We start from the raw sequence: 21144 nt of genomic DNA on the forward strand, positions 1-21144 counted from the left end.
CCACAAGTGGCATTCGTCGGGTTGCAGTTGCTGCAGAAAGGTCTTCAAGGCTGCAGAACTAAAGCTAGAACCAAGTTAACAATTTAGGGGGACCTGAACAGGCTTGAAGGGTGAGCCCATGGGAACCTAATGAGGTTCAACAATGCCAAGCGCAAGGTATTGTACTTGAGTCAAGGCAATCCTAGACATTCAGACTGGGAGAAAAACTCCTTGAGAGCAGCCCTGCGGAGAAGGACTTGGAGTCCTGGTGGATGAAAAGCAGGATGTGACCCAGCAGTGTGCACTTGCAGCCCACAGGCCAACTGTATCCTGGGCTGCATCAACAGAGGGGTGGCAGCAGGGAGAGAGAGGTGACTGTCCCCTTTCTATTCTGCCTTTGTGAGGCCCCATCTGGAGTACTGTGTCCAGGCCTTGGGCCCCCAGCACAAGAAGGATGAGGAGCTGTTGGAGTGGGTCTGGAGGAGCATGGGCCCCTTGCAGCACTGCAGGGATGTAGTTTGGGTAGCTAACAGTCTACTGACAGGACATGTAAGAGGTAAATGCTTTCTTGTGCTGAGTCGTTACAGGATTGTGTTCCTGGTGGATTCTAATATGAAGATTATGATTGTTTGCTGGAATCCTTATTGTCAAGTGTCAAGCCTATCTAACTATTTGGAAGTTGTTTTTGTCTTCCATGAGAAGTTTTTGGCAACCCTTTGTAAACCTTATTTGGGTCAGAGGTGATGTTAGACTAGTTGCTTTCTTTTCTGAGCAGTGTTTCACTGACCTGAATGCTTCCCTGTGACCTCTCGCAGAGTTTATCTGTGGCTGTTTCTTCCTCTTGAACATGGATAGGCTCTCTGGAGAAGCTGTTGTCCTTGAGTGCCCCTTGGTATATGCTTCCAAGCTGAGTGAGCTAGATCTTAGCCCTGTATCCACACGACTGGCTTTTGAAGAGCTGCTAGGTCCCCCTTCTTTCATCATCCAGAAAGCATGGTTCCCATTGCCTGCCCTTGTGCTATGTCAGTGGAGGATCTGAGCTAGCTTCTCTTTAGCCCTACTTCTGCATCAGGGAAAATGCACTACTAGTGAGGCAAGAATGAGTTTGGTGTTGTGATTTGTAGTTTTTTGCCCCACCTAGCACGTGTTTTGTGCAGCGTCACACTGTTAGGTTCATGGTGTGCAGCATGTCTGCATGTTGTGTGGTTCTGCAGGAGTGTGAGGACAGAGGTGAAGGGCTGTGCTGCACTGGAAGAGGCACTCACTTCCTCTTTACCTAAGCTCAAGTTCTTGCTCTTGCTCCCTGCCCTTCAGACCCAGAGCTTGTGTTTGTACTTGGGGTAATGCTACATCTCCTGTGCTCTGCTGAGGAGCAGGGCTAGGCCTGTTTGGAGCCCTCTGGGGTGGTCAGGGTGCTGGGAGCTGACAGATGATGTGGTGTGGGTGAGAGTCCACTCCGGGTTGCGGACTATAAATCTCTCCACAAGTTGTGAGCTCAGTTTCCAGTGGTAGGTGCTAGACAAGGTGTTTCATCTCCTTTGCATGAGTTTTCTGTATTACATGAGACAAACGTTTTGTTTATATTTTGATGACTGTCTCCAGATAATGATCAAATGGATTGCACTTGTTACAAATCTTGCTTAAGGATTCTGGGCTTAACCCTGCACCTAGAAACACCCACAGTACCTGAGTTACTCTGTCTTGGCATGTACTGATGAACCCTTGGTGTGATCTTTCACCTTCTGGATTATTTTGTAGGTGAATGGCAGAACATGTGGACATGGTGAACCGAGAAGTTAGAAGACCTTGAAACAACTTTACTGACAGTGTCAGGAACATTTCTCGAGATGGGTGCTCTAGTCCTTGATGTGCAGGCTGCCTGATACAGCTGCATCTCCTCAATCGTCAGTTGCCGCGTTTTAGGTGTAGAGATGTTTGTATTCTTTGTATTCAGGGAGTGAATAAAACATTTGCTGATATGTGGGGATGAAGGATGAGAGAGTATCTGCATCTCTCTAACAAGCGGTTAGGGGCAAGTAGTTTCTCTCTGACACTGGTTTTGAGAAGTTGAATCCCTTGGTATTTGGGCCAGTAAGGCAAACTACTGTATGTTAAATGCTAGGGTAGCCTTAGAGTAGCCACAAGAAGGTCTTGTGGTTCAGGCTTGCTGTTCTTGATAATGTGAGAAAATGAAAACAGGCCAAGCACTTTATGAAGAGGACAATGATTTAATTTAAGCAAAGATCAGTAATACTTAAACAGAGACGTGACTATATCCAATTTTTATGTTTTCATAAGATAACACCTCTGTCTCAAGTGGAATATATAATATTGATGTACAAGGGAGATAAAAACTCATTTGTAGCAAAATCAACCCTCTAACTGTTTAAATATTCCAAAGTGAGTTACCCTGCCTTCTAAGTTGTATATTAGTGGTCATCCTCATGTTTCTTACCTTCCTAACCTACCTTAACTTACTCACCTACCCACCTTCACCAAAATACCATAAAACCACGGAATACAATGCAAGAAAAAAACAAACCCCTATACCAATACCTACACCTATATTCTACTGCTAAATAGAAATCTTTGAGGGCTTTGCTGGATGAAGGAAATTCCTGTACAAAGCTTTAAGGTTATTTTCTCATTAGTTCAACAATTTTCTGATACATTTTCTCAGCTGCATCAAGGCCCCAGACAAAATCAAGGTGTCCCCAGAAAGGAAAATTCTCATGGTAATAGAGATTATTAATCCGAGACAGTAGTTTTGCTGTGTCTTTGGGATCTGCAAATTTGTCTTGTCCACCACTCCAAACGGCAATGGGCGTGCTTATCTTCTCTATCTTGTATTCAGGCGGAATAGACTGTAAGAAAGGGAGGGCACCTGAGTGAATGCTGTTATACCAGAAGCTGTGTTTAAAAAAAGGATTTTGTGCAGACATCTGTTTCTCTTGTGCACTCACTACAGGAAAACAGTAGGGATCAAGTCTGCTCTCTTAATGTGTACTTCCCTAGCCTCTGTCCCTACATACCACGGAAGGGAATGATCCATCTTATTTCTAGACTTTTCAGTAATGCTTGGCTATGACTTGTCCTGAACTCTGACACCTGCTTCTTCTTTTCATAAATGGGGATATGGAAAGAACAGTGTTTCTGTTTATCAGGGAAGAACCAGAGAGATGTTGTTCATGTATGCCATTTTTTCTCTTCATGCTTTCATGTGGCGAAGAGAAAAAGAATTTTAGTCGTGTTGTACCAAACCAAACACTCTCTTGGTCATAGCTACATCATAGCTACTTAGGGAGTCATAGCCAGTGAAGCTACTTGTCTTTCCTGTCATATCAGAAGAAACTGACCAAACAAGGGGAGAGCGGGGATCTTCTGAGCCCTGAGCTAAGTGATTTAATGCAGGATTAGTCTACAGGGTGACAAGAGACCATGGACAAGATGCTTTGAAATTAACCCTTATTATCTAAAAGTGATTCTGTTATTTTTCTTGTTGGCTGCCATGTGATTTTGATTTTTCTTTTTTGGACAGTTTCCGAAACATGTATTGGGAATAGAACTTTCTCCAATTCAAACTTTGGTATTTGAAGACCACATGTGGATGGAAAATGTCTGAGAAATCTTTGGAATATTTCTCTGCCTGTAAAATGGCATCTTACCCATAAAATAGCCTGCCCTGACTTAGAAAATATCACTAGAAGTCAACAGGTTAGATCAAATCTCAAAAAATTGTCAGGCAAATTTTCAGTGTTGTAGGAGTGCAGCATTTTTGAGTGTTGACCAGGCAGTAATGAAGTTTTGTCCACCTCCTTTTTTCCTTACAGTATACAGTAGTTTGCCACAACAGTAATCTCCACTATGCTGTTCTGAAGCATCCCTTCCATTTTATTTTAGAGGTAAGAACCTTCCCGAAATCAAGGCAATAGATGCATTTCCTTTTCTCTCTCCTTTTTTGCTTGTTTGCTTTTTTGCCCTTGCTGGTGTTTAACATAAAGACGGGGCTTGGGTATTTATTGGGAAGAGGTGCAGCCCCACACTCATCCAGTCCTAGGACTTGGATGTGGTTCTTGGTCTACTGGGAATGGCAGGTAAATCAACAAGTCACTGGACACACCCCTGCGTCAGTAGAGATGGCAAAATGAAGTTCTATTAGCTGTCTGCAAGAGCTGCCTGTGCCTTTTACACTTAGTAGTATTAGGTTCAGGTGAAACATCATCTCAGAGCAATCTCTCCTTCTTTCTGTAGCAGTTGAAATCCTGTGTTCTTAGTTTTGCCAGAACTGAAGGATGAGTTCTCAGGGAAACCATACTGCCTTACCTGGTTGTATTTCTTCATGTTTACACTTGAGCCATAGTCATAAGCTTGGAATCGGTCTGTATGGGATAGCTGTGAATATTGTAACAAGGACAGATAAAATGAAAGCGTTAAGAGACAGAGCAAAATGCTGGTGCTATTTTCCTCCCCGTGACTGAACGCAAGCATCAGACAGTGGATTGTGAGTTCCTCTCGGCCCTTCCTCCAGTTGCAGGCTTCCCCGGGTACTGAGGATGGGCCATAGGGTGAGTGGCTTTGTCGCCTTGGCCCTTGCTAACATTCTGTCCTGAGCCTCGGCTGCTGCCATTGGTATGTTTTGTTTTTCACATTTGGCTTGAGTAACTTCAGTTAGTTGTGACATGGGGCTGTGTTCCGTTTTCACATTGGAAAGAGGACCTGTCTAGAACCTGTCAGGGTTATCATTAGCTGTCTAGCATAATATCATTTCTCCTTACATCACACTGATACATCGTTTGTGTGTCGGTGGTGTCTGATCTGCTCACTAGTGGTGACATTTCCTTACAAGATTTCAGCTACTATGCGTGGATTGTAATTAGCTTGTCACTTAGCGGTAGTCTTCTTGAATCAGTTTTGTCATAAAAAATAATGAAGTTGAATCTGTCTTACTGGAAAGGTGAGTGCATTTTTAAAATTCAAGCCTGATTAGCAATTTGATTTGAGGGTGGTTTCATATAATGAAAGGTGGGAGGCCGTTGTGGAACTCTTCCTGAGTTACTCCCACGTGGGTAGAGTTCAAGGTTTGAGTAATTGAGGATGTCATAGAAATCTGCTACCTGGCTTTCGTTTGCCGAATCTGGGTGCTGATGGCCTGGATGCTGGAAATTTTAACATTTTATCTAGTGCTGGCAGAAATAGTCACAGTGTTGTGCATGTGCAGTGCTATGCTTCTGAGCTGGCATTCTCTTGCCATGGTCTGGTCCAAACTCAGGCCTGAGAGTACGATGCCAGCTGAAAAGGCTGTTCCCCACTTTCCCGTTGTTCCAGCAGAAGGGTTTGTGTGGCCAGCTGGGCTTTGGGAGGTGATCCAGGCTGCAGTTAATCCTCTGGGAGAAGAGCTTCAACCTGGATCCCATCTTTGTTCTGGCTCATCCCCTGGCTGCTCAGTTTTCCACTGTCCTCCTATCCTCCTACTGCCTGCCAAGTGCCTAGGCTGTGCTTGAGTGCTCTTCCGCAGCTTTCAAGGCATAAACAAAGCTGAAGGCTGGAAGCCACTAGAGCACAACTGCAGCGAGGCCTGATTTGCCTTGGGGAAATCTCAGTGCCTGATACCAGAGGGACAATTTGGGTAATGGTCTGGGAAGCAGCCCTCCCCCAGTGGCAGCCGCTTAGTGCATTAGGTGAGAAGATATCATAGAATCGTAGAATGGCCTGGGTTGAAAAGGACCTCAAAGATCATCTAGTTTCAACCCCCCTGCTGTGTGCAGGATTGCCAACCACTAGACCAGGCTGCCCAGAACCACATCCAGCCTGGCCTTGAATGCCTCCAGGGATAGGGCATCCACAACCTCCCTGGGCAACCTGTTGCAGCACATCACCACCCTCTGTATGAAAAAATTCCTCCTAACTTCTAACCTAAACCTAAACTGTGTTAGTTTAAAACCATTTCCGCTTGTCCTATCCCTATCCACCCATGTAAACAGTCGTACTCCCTCCTGTTTAAACACTCCCTTCAAGTATTGGAAGGCCACAATGAGGTCTCCCTGGAGCCTTCTCCAAGCTGAACATGCCCAGTTCCCTCAACCTTTCCTCACAGGAGAGGTGCTCCAGCCCTCTGATCATCTTAGTGGCCCTATTCTGGACCTTTTCCAAGAGCTCTGTGTCTTTCTTGTGCTGGGGGCCCCAGGCCTGGACGCAGCACTCCAGATGGGGTCTCACAAGAGCTGAGTAGAGGGGGGCAATCCCCTCCCTCTCCCTGCTGGCCACTCCTCTTTTAATGCAGCCCTGAACATAGTTGGCCTTCCGGGCTGCCAGCACACACTGCTGGCTCATGTCCAGCTTCTCGTCCACCAAGACCTCCAAGTCCTTCTCTGCAGGGCTGCTCTCAAGGAGTTCTTCCCCCAGCTTGTATAAATACCTGGGATTGCCCTAGTCCAAGCGCAGCTCCTTGCATTTGGTCTTGTTGAGCCTCATTAGATTCTCATGGGCCCACTTCTCCAGCCTGTCCAGGTCCCTCTGGATGGTTTCCCTTTCCTCCAATGTATCGACTGCACTGCTCAGCTTGGTGTCATCTGCAAACTTGCTGAGGGTGCACTCGATGCCATCATCTATGTCACTGATGAAGATGTTGAAGAGCTTCGGTCCCGAGACCGACCCCTGAGGGACACCGCTTGTGACCAGCCTCCACCCTGACATAGAACCATTTATCACAACCCTTTGGCTGTGTCCAACCAACCAAATCTTAATCCACTGAATAGTCCATCCTTCAAATCCATACCTCTCCAATTTAGAAGGAAGGATGTGGTGAGGGACCATGCCACAGGCTTTGCAGAAATCTGGGAAGATGAAATCCATCACCCTTTTCCCCATCCACCAACACTGTCACTCTATCATAGAAGGCCAGCAGATTGGTCAGGCAAGATCTGCCCTTGGTGAAGCCATGCTGGCTGCCTTGGATCACCTCTTTGTCACATATGTGCCTTAACATGCCTTCTAGGAGGATCTGCTCCATGATCTTCCCAGGCACAGAGGTGACACTCACCGGCCTGTAGTTCCCCTGCTCTTCCTTTCTCCCTTTCTTAAAAATGGGAGTCATATTTCCCTTTCTACAGTCACAGGGGACTTCACTGGACAGCCATGATTTTTAAAATACGATGGAGAGCGGTTCAGCAACCACATCAGCCATCTCTCTCAGAACCCTGGGATGGATATCATCTGGCCCCATGGACTTATAGACATTCAATTGCATGAGGAGTTCTTGGACTTGTTCCATTGTTACAGTGGGACGGAATCCACTCCCTACACCCTCATCTAGATATTCAGGGTCCTGGCAGACATGGGGAGTCTGACCACCAGTGAAGACTGAGGCAAAGCACTCATTGAGTACCTCAGCTTTTTCTATGTCTGAGGAAGCCAGCTCTCCATTACCTTTTATCAGAGGGAGAACACTCCCCTTGGTCTGTCTCCTCCTGCCTGTGTACCTGTAGAACCCCTTCTTGTTATCTTTCACATCCCTTGCCAAGTTCAGCTCCATCTGTGCCTTGGCTTTCCTAATCCTATCTCTACACATGTGGACAACAACCCTGTATTCCTCCCAGGATACACAACCCTGCTTCCACTTCCTACACATGGAAGTATACATATATATATATATATATATATATATATATATATATATATATATATATGGTGGGAATTTCCCACAACCACTGCCTCTGGACTTCCCACAGTTTGTCAGTTGCATAAAAAGCAATAGTAAGTGTTTATATTTCAGTATTCAGTATACCTGATGCCAGTGAAGAATATTCTGTACTGATGTCCCAGCTGGGTAATGTCCTACGTATACATCTGTTCGACTCTGGAGAAAAACCAGAAGTGTTATAAAGGCCGGGATCCAATGCTGTGCCAGAATAAAGCTGTGAAGAGCCTGAGCAACACAACGCTGCTGTGTTAAAGCCCCTATTAATATAGAGGATGTTTTTTGAATATTAAACAAAATTGATGGTAAACTCACAAATAATGTGATTGCCCAGTAGGAATTAGTATGTAGAGCATGAAAGAGTCTTTCCTACTTTAGTGCTTAGTCACATGGAAAACTGCATTTGATGAGTAAACACGGATTTATCTTTTCCCAGTTTTTACAGTTTGCATGATGGTTATAAGTAGAGTTCTGTGTAATCATTAGAGGAAGTATGTTATTAACGGACTACCTGTGTCTAATGAGATTACATGTGTAAGAGCTTTTTCTGTGAGGTCTTGTTAAATAATAAGTGTGAGAGAGCAAGAGACAATGAGAAGAGAGGTGCAGGTCTTTAAAAAAATAAAAGTTGCTTTCCTTTTTTCCTTGTGTGAATTGAATGCCAAGTGGCTGATTTCATCATCAACAGAGGTCCTAGCTGGCATTATTTGGAAAGTGCAACATATTTCTTTATGTTCCTGGCAACTGTATATAGACACAAGGCAGAACATTTACTTTCCTTCAAAATTACTTCTGCTCTACTTGCATTAAGGCATTCCTGGACATGCTTACCGCATTCAGGTTTTGTGCTCTACCACCAGCTATGGAGTAGAGGATATTGGCGCAAGCTTTTTGCAGAGATGAGCACAGTGGTATTGCGAGCCTTCTCAGCAGTTCGTTCTGGCGAAGAGCTCCTTTGCAACCAAGGAGTAACTGAGGGGCAGAAGAGCAGAAATTTTTTTCTTGCTGCAGGAGCATATCATGCAGAAAATCGTCACTCCTTCTCTAGTAGTGTAGCCTCTTAACTAAGATAGCTCAGACTGCTTGCCCTTCCATTGTCATTTAAAGTGCATTTTCCCCCAGAATACTCCACACATCCTTCCTGCCTGTTTGTACTGGGCATGTGTCCTAGAGGTTGCTATCCATCTGTTTATAGCATGCAGACTTTAGTGAGAATGGCTTATTGATTTCAGTCATGGCTGTAGGGTATAGGGAGACCCTCTTTGCCCCAGTACTTCTTGTAGACAGGTGCACAAAACTGTAATTTGAGTTCTAATGCTTAGCATAGAGGGGGAGTCAAATGAGAGGGTGTAGAACTGGGCACTGTATTGTCACATAATTGCTACAGATTGGGCAGAAAGAGCATATAGTCCTGCATTTTGACATACAGGAGATTTTTACCATTCCCAGGAAATTCTATTAAGTTGGCTAATTATGGTGTGAAATAGATGTAACTCTTTAAATTTTGTATATCATTTTATAAGTAAATATTTCACAAGCATAAAGCAACCACATGTCTAATGAATTTAAGTTGTGAAATATTTGTAGTTTTCTGCCAATGCTTAAGGTTCAAGTTAGTAGAGTATGTAGACAACTTTATGAGTTTCATTCAAAAACACTGGATTTTAACAAACAATGGCACAATATGCAGGTTTTCCTCAAGAAATTCTGAAAAGTTATTGTATCAAAATTTGTAATTTAGTTCTGTGGAAAGTCTAAACCCTACCAGCTCCATCAACAGTTTGATACCCTAAATTCAACCTTAACTCATCACCCTCTTAAAAGTCAGTCTAGACTGAGTGAATCCAGTACAGACAGAGTAGGCATTTAGGTCTTTCAGAAGGAGGAATGACATACCTTGATCACCGGCTGAGGAAGACGCGCAAATGTTGTAAAAGGACTGGTAGCGTGTGTAATGGTGAGTACTGGTCCTAAAGCAAAGAACATTTTCACCCTTTGTGCCAACTCTGGATAAGTAGAAAATGCTACAAAGCCTGCAAACAAACGACAGAAAACAAGTTAGTGAAGAGATCTTCCACAGACCAAATACGTGAAAAGCATAGAAGGCAAACAAGAAATGAGACTATATTAATAGCCTCTTTCCTTACCTAAGGAATGTGTTTCATAGAATCATAGAATCGTAGAATCATAGAATTGTAGAACCATAGAATGGCCTAGGTTGAAAAGGACCTCAAAGATCATCGAGTTTCAACCTCCCTGCTGTGTGCAGGATCGCCAACCACTAGACCAGGCTGCCTAGAGCCACGTCCAGCCTGGCCTTGAATACCTCCAGGGACGGGACATTTACAACCTCCCTGGGCAACCTGTTCCAGTGCATCACCACCCTCTGTGTGAAAAACTTTCTCCTAATATCTAACCTACATCTCTCCTGTCTCCGTTTAAAACCATTTCCCCTTGTCCTATTGCTACCCACCCTCGTGAGCAATCGTTCCCCCTCCTGTTTATACACTCCCATTCTTTTTGATTCTGTTTGAGAGTTTTTTCTAAGGATACAACTTCATTAGAGCATGTCAGTTCTGAGAAAGTCAGTTTGGACAAGATTCTGTTAAGCCAGTTTTTGAGAGATGACTCATCAATCAGATTTTTGGAATTCAGATTCTTTTAAAGTTCCCCAAACTAATAAAAGAATGAATTTTTTTCTTGTCTCTAAAAGACTATGTTTATGATCGCATGCCATAATATAATAAATATATGAAAACTGAGATATTAAGAGCACAATTTTCGACTTGTAACATGCAAACTCAGGTGAGCATGAATGCACACACATAAAGGAACAGTATGAGAAAGGAAGAAAGTAATGGAGAACAAAAAAGGTATGTCCCATCCTGTTTTCTGAACATGTCCAAATTTCTCCACTGACAGATTTGGTGACGATTTTATCTGGCTGCCTGAAACAGAGGTACCTATAGACAAGGGTAGAGATGTCTTGGCCCGAGTGATTTGTTCTGCCCAAGGACACTTAGAATGCTCTTATAAGAGGAAAGGAAAATAATATTCTAGTAATAAAGCTATGTACAACTTCCCTCCAATGTCTCCTCAGTGGTTTAAAAGTAGTATTGTAGTGAATTATAGATAAACTATGCCTTAAATAAAATGTCTGATGTTAAGTCATGAGACTTAGTAGTATTTAAGTTCTGCTTTTCTCTGCTTTTCTTTTCAAACTACTTTATGGACTGTTGCTTTTCATAGTTACATCTAATCCATGATGATTGAACATTTGCATCTTAAAACTGAGATTAATAAAAGCTCCTTGTTGCTGATACTTCAAAAAAAGTATCCATTTGCTAGAAGACTCTGGAAAAAGTAGCAAGGAATGGCTAGAGTGTAATAAGAAAGGATACTTAGCAAACTATAGTACAATGTACCTGGTAAATAATAGCTTGTATGTATCAGTGGTCCTCAGTTACAGAATTTTAAGTGTTTCTGGGTCCTCTATTACTTGCTTGTTTCAGACAGAACAGCTGGCAGGAAAGTTTCCTATATTTTTCAAGTGTCAAGTTAGAAAGTACTTCTCCCTCGAGTAACTTTTTATGAGAAAGAAAGACAGTTGACAGAGGGAGAGACAGTCCAGTCAGGTAATGATGATTTCATAGCCAGGCAAGCCCAACATTACCTACAGTTGAACCTTCTGAGTGACCAACATAATATACGTTCTTCTGTCCAGTTTTATTCATGATGAAGTACAGCTCAGCTGGGAGATCATATTTACCTATCTCGTCGAAGCTACAGGGGAGAAAAACAAAAGCTGAAAAAATGCCTACTTGAGTACCTTACAGGCCTTCTGAAGGTTAGCAGTTTTTTTTTTCCTTACTTCTGCACCTGTTGCTCTTACATCTAAGCAGATCCTCACTTGCTGTAGCCTAAGACCTTGCTGCTCTGTTACCTTGTTATGCTTTCTATTGTGTTTCAGTAGCAAAATACATTTATCTCTCAGTTAATATCAGTTGCCATAGATCAGATTTTAGTACTAGCTCTGCATTGTTCTCTCCTGTCTGCACTTGGGGTAATAATGTCAAGTGGGAGACCTCAAGGTTACAGATGCCTCCTGGTTCTGGAAATGTTTTCCCCAAAGGAACCAGCACTACATACGTACAAAGATGGTAGGGTGCCTGTATGCTTGCAGCTTTGCTTCTTTTTTTGCTGATTCCATAAAGGCCAGTCCAGATCACCCAGCCAAATCCTTCCTCTGATCTCCCTGGCATTCCCAGAAATGGATGCCTCCAAAAAGAATTGGTCTGGTGCCCTTAGGTGTTGTATGTCCCATTTTAAGTCAGATTACATGAAAACCACTAGTCTGCAGGGTAAATATTCTACACCCCAGTATTAACTGCCCAAAGTTGCTAGTCCCCTGAAAGCTACTTTCTTCAGATAGCCTTTCTCCACAGAGTACCTGAACTGCCAAAACTCTTTCTGGCAGGTTTTAAGAGTCTTGTGTTTTGCAGACAAGGTGTTTCCTCGGCTGTTTCCCAGCCAAACATCATAGCCGGCATCTGCAAGGATGAAGCCTAGGCTGTTGTTGGGCAGGTTAGAAATCCAGTAACTACAGTCTGCAAAAGTACCATGATGCAGCAAAACTACTGGCTTTTGTCCTGAAAAAGAAGAGTGTTTTTTGTTTGTTTGTTTTTATGCCATAGCAATAAATAATCAGTACTTAAAACAGAGTACAGAGTATGATTTTACAGATTTTTTTAACTATTCTGTCTTCAAGAAATTGATGAATGCTGCCCATGCATTTTGGCGTAAGATGCATGGGGGACTTGGTTCTGGCCTAATGATTTCATGTCAGGACTAGTAAATACAGAACACATTCAGATGGACTGTGCCTACATCAGTTTTCACACACAAACATGCGCGCGCGTGCACACACACACACACAAAAGCAAAACCTACAGATACCTCAATTTCTAGAAGTGAAAGATTAAAGACAAAATAGCATATTGAGATAACAAAAGACGAGCAGGAAACAGAGCAGCACTGTCCAGTATTTGTGGCCTTGAATTCCAGGTACAAATTTTCATCATATTAAGAAAACTTGAAAAACTATCTCTTATCAACCAATTATGTGATTTCTCACCAACAGAATGTTACAGAACATTCACCTTCTTGACAGTAGGTGAACTGTCCTTCATTAGGCAGAGAATCTTTTTTTCGATGTCAAAACAGTTTTTTGTCTGGAACATTTTCCTTAATTATGCTAAATGAAAGGTTCTTTTAAAATCTGAATTGCTTAAGAAGATACTGGCAAGAATTTTTTCCAGGCTGCCAACAATTGTACCAAACGTGAAAGTCAAGAAAGGAAATTAGGGGAAAAAAAAGTCACAGAAGTTTGAAATCTGAATATAGATTATGAAAATAGGGATGTGGTCTGAATTCTGAATTGAACTAGCTACTTTTGCTAAGACAGAAAGGTGTGGAACGTGTGCAAGTGTGAAAGATAGTATACCTATCTTGGAGTTGGATTACAGACTTGTCTTACGTGCTATGACTGCCGCACCTGTATTTTGCATGTTCCTCCCACTGGGAATTCTGAAAACACCAAGTATGTATCCATCCTCGGTATTAACTTCATACTCCTCACTGGGGTATCCATGATATCTGATCATTTCAGTCTGTGGGAAGCCAAGGAGAACTTGTTAATATGCATTTACTCTGTAGAGATGAGTGGAAACTGTCTGAAGGCTGCTTCTGTCCAGGTATATGCAGCTAGCCAAGAATGTGATATCGTGTTGCTGGCTTGTTCTCTACTGCTGTATGTTATAGTGTTGGGAAAGGACCCTTCAGAGATTCCTGTGGGACAGCACAACTCTGCCCATATTCTCTCTTAGGGATGGACAGATATATATGAGGATGTAGCCATGAAGGGGAGGCTGAAGGATACCAACAATAGTGAGAGCAGCAGAGCCTTCTTTGGTTGATGTGGTTGATGCTGTTTAATACTTTATCTCTCAAGTTGAAATACCAAGAGTTGTAGTTACCTGGACAGGAGCACATAATCACACCTGGAGCATTCCTGACATGCCACACTATTGTTTAGGTTTTGGCTAGCTGGTGATTAGTGTGGCAGTGGTACCTGTGCACTCAAGGTTACAACAATGGTGAGATGATAAACATCACCTGTGCTGGAAATAAGACTGTCCCTGGACTCTGGACCTTGCCTGAATGCACTTAATATGCTGTACTGTGTTAGGACTGTCCCAGGAGTAGCTTTTCCTGTCAATCCTAGTGCTTTCCACTCCTTTCCTGAATGCATATTTGTGTTTTTGGAGCTTAGGGATGATTATGTTAAACAGTTTTGGTGAAGCCAGCCCATTTTGAAGGGCAAACAAACCAAACAGCGTAGATGTGGGGCTGTTCCATAACAGTAGTGCAAAGGCTATGGCTACAGGGACTGTGGCCAAAAATTAAATATTGCAGGTCTTGTAAAAAAGATGCCTCAGAAGTCTGCTTCACATCTGCTTAGAGGGTAGTGGTCTGGTATTTGACCCCATATGGGACAAAGCAGAGCTGTACTGGGTGACAAAGCTGTTTGCCTAAGTGGAGTACTGCACTGGGTTGGCCTCTGGGACACACCTGGCCCAGAGCAACAACGCCAGAACTGTGTTTCAGCAAGGTCTCATTCTTGAGCACAGCTGCGTGAAGTAGAGACAGAGCAGGAAGGCAGGCAGATAGCACTTGTCTGTGCTCGGTATTTAGTTCGTTACAAAGCTTGAAAGCTTACACCTCCTTACTAGTCCCACATGCTCTGAAAATGAAGGCAACAGATCCTTTGCTTGCTGGAAAGCATGGTTGCTGGGGAGAGAAATGTGAAAACTCAGATTTTCCTGTGTTCAGGTGCTGTCTCCTGAAGGGAAATTGCCTCAGCTCCCACAGTAATGCAACACAGATCGTCATGTTGCGCTGACAGTACCTTTCTAGAGGGTAAATGTGCAGCAGTATTGGTATAAGGCTGCGCCAAAGTATGTCCTTGTTCCATAATGAGTCCTTTCCTGCTAAAATATGGTTAGGTAAGCCATGTAGGGTGGAGCTCCTATTATGAAGTACCACCTATTTTTTACAGTCTTGCCAGTTCTGGTGAGTCAGATCTAGGGGGCTTAAATTACTTAGTGTGAGAATGTACTTGTTGAAGGAGGGGTTCAACCTCTCCTGCCACTGTACTGAGTAAACAAATTGCTACAGAAGAGAAGGACATTTCTTCTGAGACTAGAAACTAGCCTTTGCCTCTGCTTCTCTCTATCAGCTCAGACCATTGGGATAGGACGTCAAGGTTTCTTTTCAGTGGGTGCTCCCTACCACTGTTCTGAAGGATCTTTGTCTTCTTGTCAGGATCCTGCTCTTTCCCTCTTTGTGCTTTAGCTGGAAACATCAAGATGTGTTGAGAGAGGTGACTGTGCAAGCCAGAGTCACAGTTTTAAGCCACGTGGTTGTCACACATCTGTTAGAGTTCATCGTAAATGCAGGCAGAAAAAGTCCATTGTTCAGGCTGAAATTGTGTATTGTGTGCGCTACCCAACAGTCACAGCTACTGTGGTTAAAATTCAGTGTCCTGGATCCTCCAGTGCCCTCCAGCAGCTTCTGGGGAATTACTGGGATTTTGAGCAAAGAGCAGGAGCTGGCATGCTCTATTCCAGTGCTGTGTCTCTGTTCTGGCACGATGCACACAGGTCACATCTGTCCCCACTGCATTCAGAACTGGCCCTCACTGCAGTCCTGACTCTATCACAAAGGCAGGTCGGGAAAATGGGCAATTGGGAGCGAGCCCTTCTTTAAGCTTCCTCTCATGGCCTGTTAGAGATGGTACAGTGGTAGCGGTGTTGTGAAAGACATGTTAAGAAGGTAAGCAGAGAAAATGACACAACTTACAACGTTCATGAGGTCTTCAGGGTTGCGTTGCTTCCTGTGCAGTCCTTCCTCTGATTTCAGAGTGTGGGGTGCTATGAATCCTACTGAAAAGGCAACAGCCTGGGAGCACAACAGCATGAGGAGACACCGCATCTTGGGGCTGTGTGAAAGAGCAGATGCAGTGTGCTTGCTTTAGAGAGAGAGAGCTGTGGAGTTGCACAGGAAGCCCTGAGCCTCTTGTAGGTTGCCCCAGGTGCCCTTCCCAAGGGGCTGACAGACATACATACCTGTGTGAGGTGGGAATGTCTACAGTTAATGCCATGTAACAGGGTAAGGAATGAGCCCAGGGCTTCAGGAGGATGTGGAACAGGCCTAAGGGAATGTTCTTGCTGAAAAACAGTGCTAATTTGTGCCATGAGTTCCTTCCTTTCTTTCACATATGGTCCTACTGATTGTAAATGTGTGTCTTGGCCACTTGGAGGTTAAGACTGTGCTTTCTCTTTTTTTTTTTTTTTTTTTTTTGGTAGGTGTTCATGTGAGGCAGCCTATTTGCTGAATAGAAATTGTGGAGTGGAATCTACCTAGCTAGTGCCTTGCTGTGTGGAACACAGGCAAAATCAGCTGTTACATATTGGTTTTAGCTGTAGCTGCCTTTTTAATCATCATAGAGGCTGTAAAAACAGAGTGTACTAGCTACATATGCTGGAGAAGGCTTTCAGGATTTGGAGAGCCAGAAAGGGATAAACAAGAAATTTGCTCTCTCTGAACTTCTTCATGAGGGAGTGAGTTTTCAGTTCTTTCAATTTTTAATTAAATCTTTCATACCCCTTGAGACACCAGAACAATAAAATTGAGGGTATTTCCCGTTTAATTTAAACATTGCCATACAAATTTACTCTAGTGCATTTACTTTGCAGTAGCCAAGCTGTAACATTTTTCATTGACCAGTAACTTTTTTGGCCATTCTACAGACTAACTGCTTTATAAACCAAAATTATTGTCCTTTTCAGGCATACTTTTTCCTGTCTACTGTATTGCCACCTGGCTTAGCTGGCATGCTTTAAGGCACTTAAAGATTAATGCTTTATAAATCAGACACAGTGTGCCAATTAGTGCATGCCATGACTTGGAGTTGTCTCATTAATTTCAGAGGTGAAGTCTTGACTGTGTGAGCTTTGAACTACTACCTACTCCTTCTATGTGATAAGACAATATAAAGGCAAACATTTACCTGAGGCAAAAAGGAATTAACAGAAATATTTCATTTAAAAAAAAAATAGAGGAAGAGATCACTTGAAAGACATTCAAAAAGCCATTCAAAACTTCTGGAGACTTTTGATATTTAATGAAAGTAAGCTTTAAACTTTCTTGAAATTTATCAGCATACTCTTGAGAGAGTCATATATATTTTTTTTTCCCCCACACATAACAGTAAGTGGGACTAAAAGCCACCCAATCAGTTGATGTAGCTAACAGATATACAAATCTCCTCATTAACTTATGAGGAAAAGTTAAATGCAATTGAAACTGTGAGAGCAAATGGCCACTTTATGTGAGCTTTCTCAATACTGACATTTTAAGTCAACCACAATGACAGCCTCAGGAGAAGAACATAAGCAGAACAAGCTGAAAATATTATTTACTCCTTTCTTTGCACTATCTGGTCAAAGTCTTCTTCCTCTTCTCAAGTTTGGCAAATGTGCTTTGAATAGCAAAGGCTTATAGACCAGAGAGAGTGCAGAGTGTTTGCTCTCACAATTAACTGAACAAAAGAAGATTACACATCTTATGGAGGCAGACAAGAAAGAGTCAACGAACACATACGTACAAGCAGCTTACCTCTACTTTGACTGCTTCACTTAAATCTTCTGCTGCAGTTCCTCGTCTGCCTCTGCTGGTAGACTGATTCACTGGCAGAAACCTATGCCAATAAAAGGAAATCAAAATTCATTTAAGAGCAGCAGTAGGGTGTTGTGTGTTACCTCTGTATAAAGGCAAGCATATTTAAGTGCTGACTTGGCAGTACTTACGATAAACAGCACCTTTGTATGACATCCTGAAAGACCTAATTGGACCATGGAGCGGGAAAGGTTAAGAAGCACCTAACCTGTGGTTAGGATGTTTAGCAGGGACCTGGGGGTTCACATTCCCTGAAGCTGTGACAGGTCTTGCTCCGTACTACTGCTTACCTTGGGGAGTGTTCATATTATTCTGGAATGAAGATGAACCCAGCTATTTTCAAAACTTTCTGGCTAAGAATACAGTCTCTGCTACTGTGGTTTGTGAAGAAGGTGCTATGGTCATTGGTTCCACACCTGTCATTTGCTTTCTGAACTGCACTTGCAGGTTTCTTGGGGACAGTTCTTTTTTGTTAGGTAATCTTAGCATGAAAATACCAAGATGCTTTAGGATGTGTACATTCAGCACTAAATATATATTCCTAAACCTGTAGATCAGTGAACAGCACAATACAGAAAGACCAGTTTGCTCTGAATTATCATGTGTCTGTAGAGCTTCCCAAATTTCAAATGAAGTTTGAAAACATCAGTAAACTTTGTCACAGGCAGGACACTAACAAGATGTCTTGTTACTTCCAAGCCTCTTCTATTAATTCTGTGTAAGCTTTCCTACCTGATGAATTAATTTTATTCAGCCCAGGGGCTCAGCCCTCACTAAAACTGGCCTCCTGACAATAGCCAGAAGGACAGCTGGGTGTCCTTAGGCAAATAGAATACAAAGTCAAATTCTTCTGCATGAGCACCAGTCCCTTCAGTGAATTAACTGCTAAATATTTTCAGAAGAACTTGTGTTTTGTCACGGAATGGTGAGATTTTAGAAGAATACCACATGGAAATGATTCTTGCACAGTGATTTCTTTGGAATGCGGATGCTGGTAATGTCCTGTTTCATGTATGAAAATAGAGTGAAGCAAGTCTTTGTTAGTAAACATCAACTCGATACCTAACAATAACCACAGAAACCATTCTGCTTTATAGAGCAGTTAGCAGTCTGTGGAATGGCAAAAAAGTGACTGATCAATGAAAAATGTTACAGCGTGGCTACTCTGATATCCTTGTACAGTATGAGATAGAGCAGACCTTGCTCTGTTGAAGTCTGAGGTAACACAATACTGTATTTTTAATTCAGTCTGGAATAACTTACAATATTTTACCTAGTTCCATCTCACAAAAGCAGATAAGATGTACAGTGTTTACATATTTATGATATTGTTAGTCATTAGGGATCAAGTGAAGAACAAAAGATAGGTAAACCCAGATATTTTCTCTTAAGTTTGGAGAAGAGAGGATGACATGGAAAAGTGTCAATGAAAGTAATGCTTATAAAAAGAGCATAGGAAGCACAAAACCTGAGAGACATACAGTCGTTTCCTCAGACATGTTGTGATGCTCTCCTTACACAGAGAACCTATTCAGCTGAGATAGTAAGTATTCTTTTTTGAGAACACTGGAGCAAAACCTTGAGGCCCTGGTGGTTCTGACCTACTGCCGGATATAGCATGAAGTACCTAAGTATGTCTTAACCCTCAGTGTCTACAAGTCTCTTTTTGTTACTTTCTAGTAATCTTGTGCCTCAAAACACATCCCTGATGATCTGCAGGCTTGGAGGTGGAGGGCAAGGGGAATACGTACCTTGCAGAGAGCTGCTGGAAACAAGAAGCAAGCGGGATTCTCCTTTTCCATGGTGTGCCAGCACACTGAGGGTCTTCAGTGAGACCAGCAGCAACAGTATGAACCAGGAGGCAGTGCCCAAGGTGAGGTCTGGTAGAGGGCAGGCTGGAGTACTGGGGGATTTGAAGCAGCTGAGGGTTGTGGGGATGGTGCCGGGTGCTCTTGTGAGGAGCAAGGCCGTGCTGCTCTGCCAGCGCTGGGGCAAACAGCGGATAGCGTTGTCTGGTACTGGGACTGTTCCCTGCTGTGTGATGTGGAAAAATAGAATTTCAGGATTCATTCTATAGAATGGCAGACAGGTTTTGGGAGCAGAATCTTAAACTCTTGATCAAACTGGTAAGAGCTGTACGTACCACATCAATGTTTTTCATGATATAGCCTCCCCAGACTGAAGAAGACATTTCTACAAAGCCTGACAGAAATGTGGTGGCTGTAAGGGAGGATTTAGTTTTCTCAGGCATTCATTCTGGGAAAGACCAAGCAAATAAAATAGAAATGTAAGTGATCATTCAAGGAGATGATCTGTGTATATTCCTTCTGACTATGAGCTCTATTCCTCTTCTTGAGTACTTTTGTGGTTCTCATAAATTTTCTTCCTACATTTTCCATATAATTATCTGTTTGAGCAGGTGTGTATGGGAAAGGAGCTACTTGTTTATCAGACACATGACTTTGATGAGGCATCGCCCAGTCAATATGCTACTTGACTAATTTAGATGAAGAAATACCCTATAGGATAACACTGGTGCTGCAAATGCTTGTATATCTATAGGCTTGTGCAAATACACAGCTCCACTCATTTTTAAGAGCTGCTGTATTTCAAGTTTCGCAATACTGCTAGAGAATTGGTAATGGGGATGGTAGCTTGGGCAGACCTGGATCAACCTTTATGAACGATGAATCCTAAGAGTGATGCAAAAGAGGAAGATAGAAATTCAGCAGCCCTGGCTCCTGTATTCTGTCCTTAGGATACATTGTACTGTTTTGTAGTACTTGCTGGTGTTGTGGACATTATCAAATGGGCTGTACTTCTGACTTTCAGGAAACTTTTCAGGTGTTGTTAAATTCTTTCAGGAAGTACGCAGACTAAATAGCTCCCAGTTTGCCCATGAACAGAATCTTGGCATCTTTTGGAGAAAAATGACTTATTCATCAAGAATAAAAAAAAAAAGTTGAAATAATCAGGATTCAAAGATTCATTTATAAGTATGTTAAACCACTAAGGATGCATCCAAAGCAGAAGTGAACCTGTGAATACATAAACTTGTGCAAATCTCATTTCTCATCTAACTGAGCTACTTATCTCTTTTCTAGCTAAAATTATGACCACAAAAGTCACCTCAGTGACTTACAAATGTGTCAGAGACATGATGCTGGATTAAAAGGTAACTTACATTGTCTGGAGAAAGTTTCAGGCATCCATTACCTCTGTGCTCTTTGTAGGGTGGTTTGTTGTTGTTGTTGTTTTTTAATTGAAAAAACCTTTTATTGTGGGTTAACTCTGGTGGGCAGCTAATCCTCCCACAGCCACTTGCTCATTCCTCACAGTGGGTCAGAGAAGAGAATCAGAAGGGTAAGAACACAGAAACTCAAAAACCCCCACAAAATGAGTTCCTCCACTGCTTCCCATTGGCGGGCAGATGTTTAACAATTTCCAGGAAAACAGGTCTCCATCATGTGCAGGTTTTATGTGAGAAGATAAAAGCTGTAACTCTGAACGTCCTGTGCCCACGGTGCCTCCTTCTTGTCTCCAGCTGTTATTGCTGGACACGGTGTTATATCACGTGGAATATTCCCTTGGTCAGTTGGGGTCATCTGTCTTGACTATATTCCCTCCCAAACTATTGTGCATTCCCAGACCACTCACTGATAGGGCAACAT

At 42.7% G+C, this 21144-nt stretch overlaps 2 protein-coding genes across 4 annotated transcripts in view; one reads left to right on the forward strand and one right to left on the reverse strand.

Annotated features, from left to right (window-relative positions):
- ANKRD22 (ankyrin repeat domain 22) overlaps nt 1–21144 on the forward strand; it is a 56765-nt gene that overhangs the window by 21724 nt on the left and 13897 nt on the right. For all 3 annotated transcript variants that reach the window (XM_021400495.1, XM_021400496.1, XM_021400497.1), the window contains exon 2: nt 19154–19346. In XM_021400495.1, coding sequence (XP_021256170.1) covers nt 19182–19346 — 165 coding nt within the window. In that variant the 5' untranslated portion in view covers nt 19154–19181. The remainder of the gene's footprint in view (nt 1–19153; nt 19347–21144) is intronic.
- Nucleotides 422–15734, reverse strand: LOC110400539 (lysosomal acid lipase/cholesteryl ester hydrolase-like). The gene is made up of 9 exons (XM_021400489.1): nt 15596–15734; nt 13230–13344; nt 12126–12324; nt 11349–11458; nt 9572–9708; nt 8507–8647; nt 7763–7834; nt 4303–4371; nt 422–2843 (listed from the first exon to the last, which is right to left on the reverse strand). Exons 1-9 carry the CDS (start codon nt 15725–15727, stop codon nt 2616–2618), a joined length of 1203 nt encoding a protein of 400 aa, XP_021256164.1. The 5' UTR covers nt 15728–15734; the 3' UTR covers nt 422–2615.

The sequence above is a fragment of the Numida meleagris genome, chromosome 5, assembly GCF_002078875.1.
Source record: "Numida meleagris isolate 19003 breed g44 Domestic line chromosome 5, NumMel1.0, whole genome shotgun sequence".
Classification (NCBI taxonomy): domain Eukaryota; kingdom Metazoa; phylum Chordata; class Aves; order Galliformes; family Numididae; genus Numida; species Numida meleagris.

Coding starts and splice junctions, on each gene's coding strand:
- LOC110400539 (XM_021400489.1), bottom strand. CDS start 15,727: ATGCGGTGTCTCCTCATGCTGTTGTGCTCCCAGGCTGTTGCCTTTTCA. Junction 11,459..12,125: donor AAAGAGTTTTGGCAGTTCAG/GTACTCTGTGGA, acceptor TCTCCCCTGTAG/CTTCGACGAGATAGGTAAAT. Junction 8,648..9,571: donor TTCCTCAGCCGGTGATCAAG/GTATGTCATTCC, acceptor TCTGCCCCTCAG/TTACTCCTTGGTTGCAAAGG.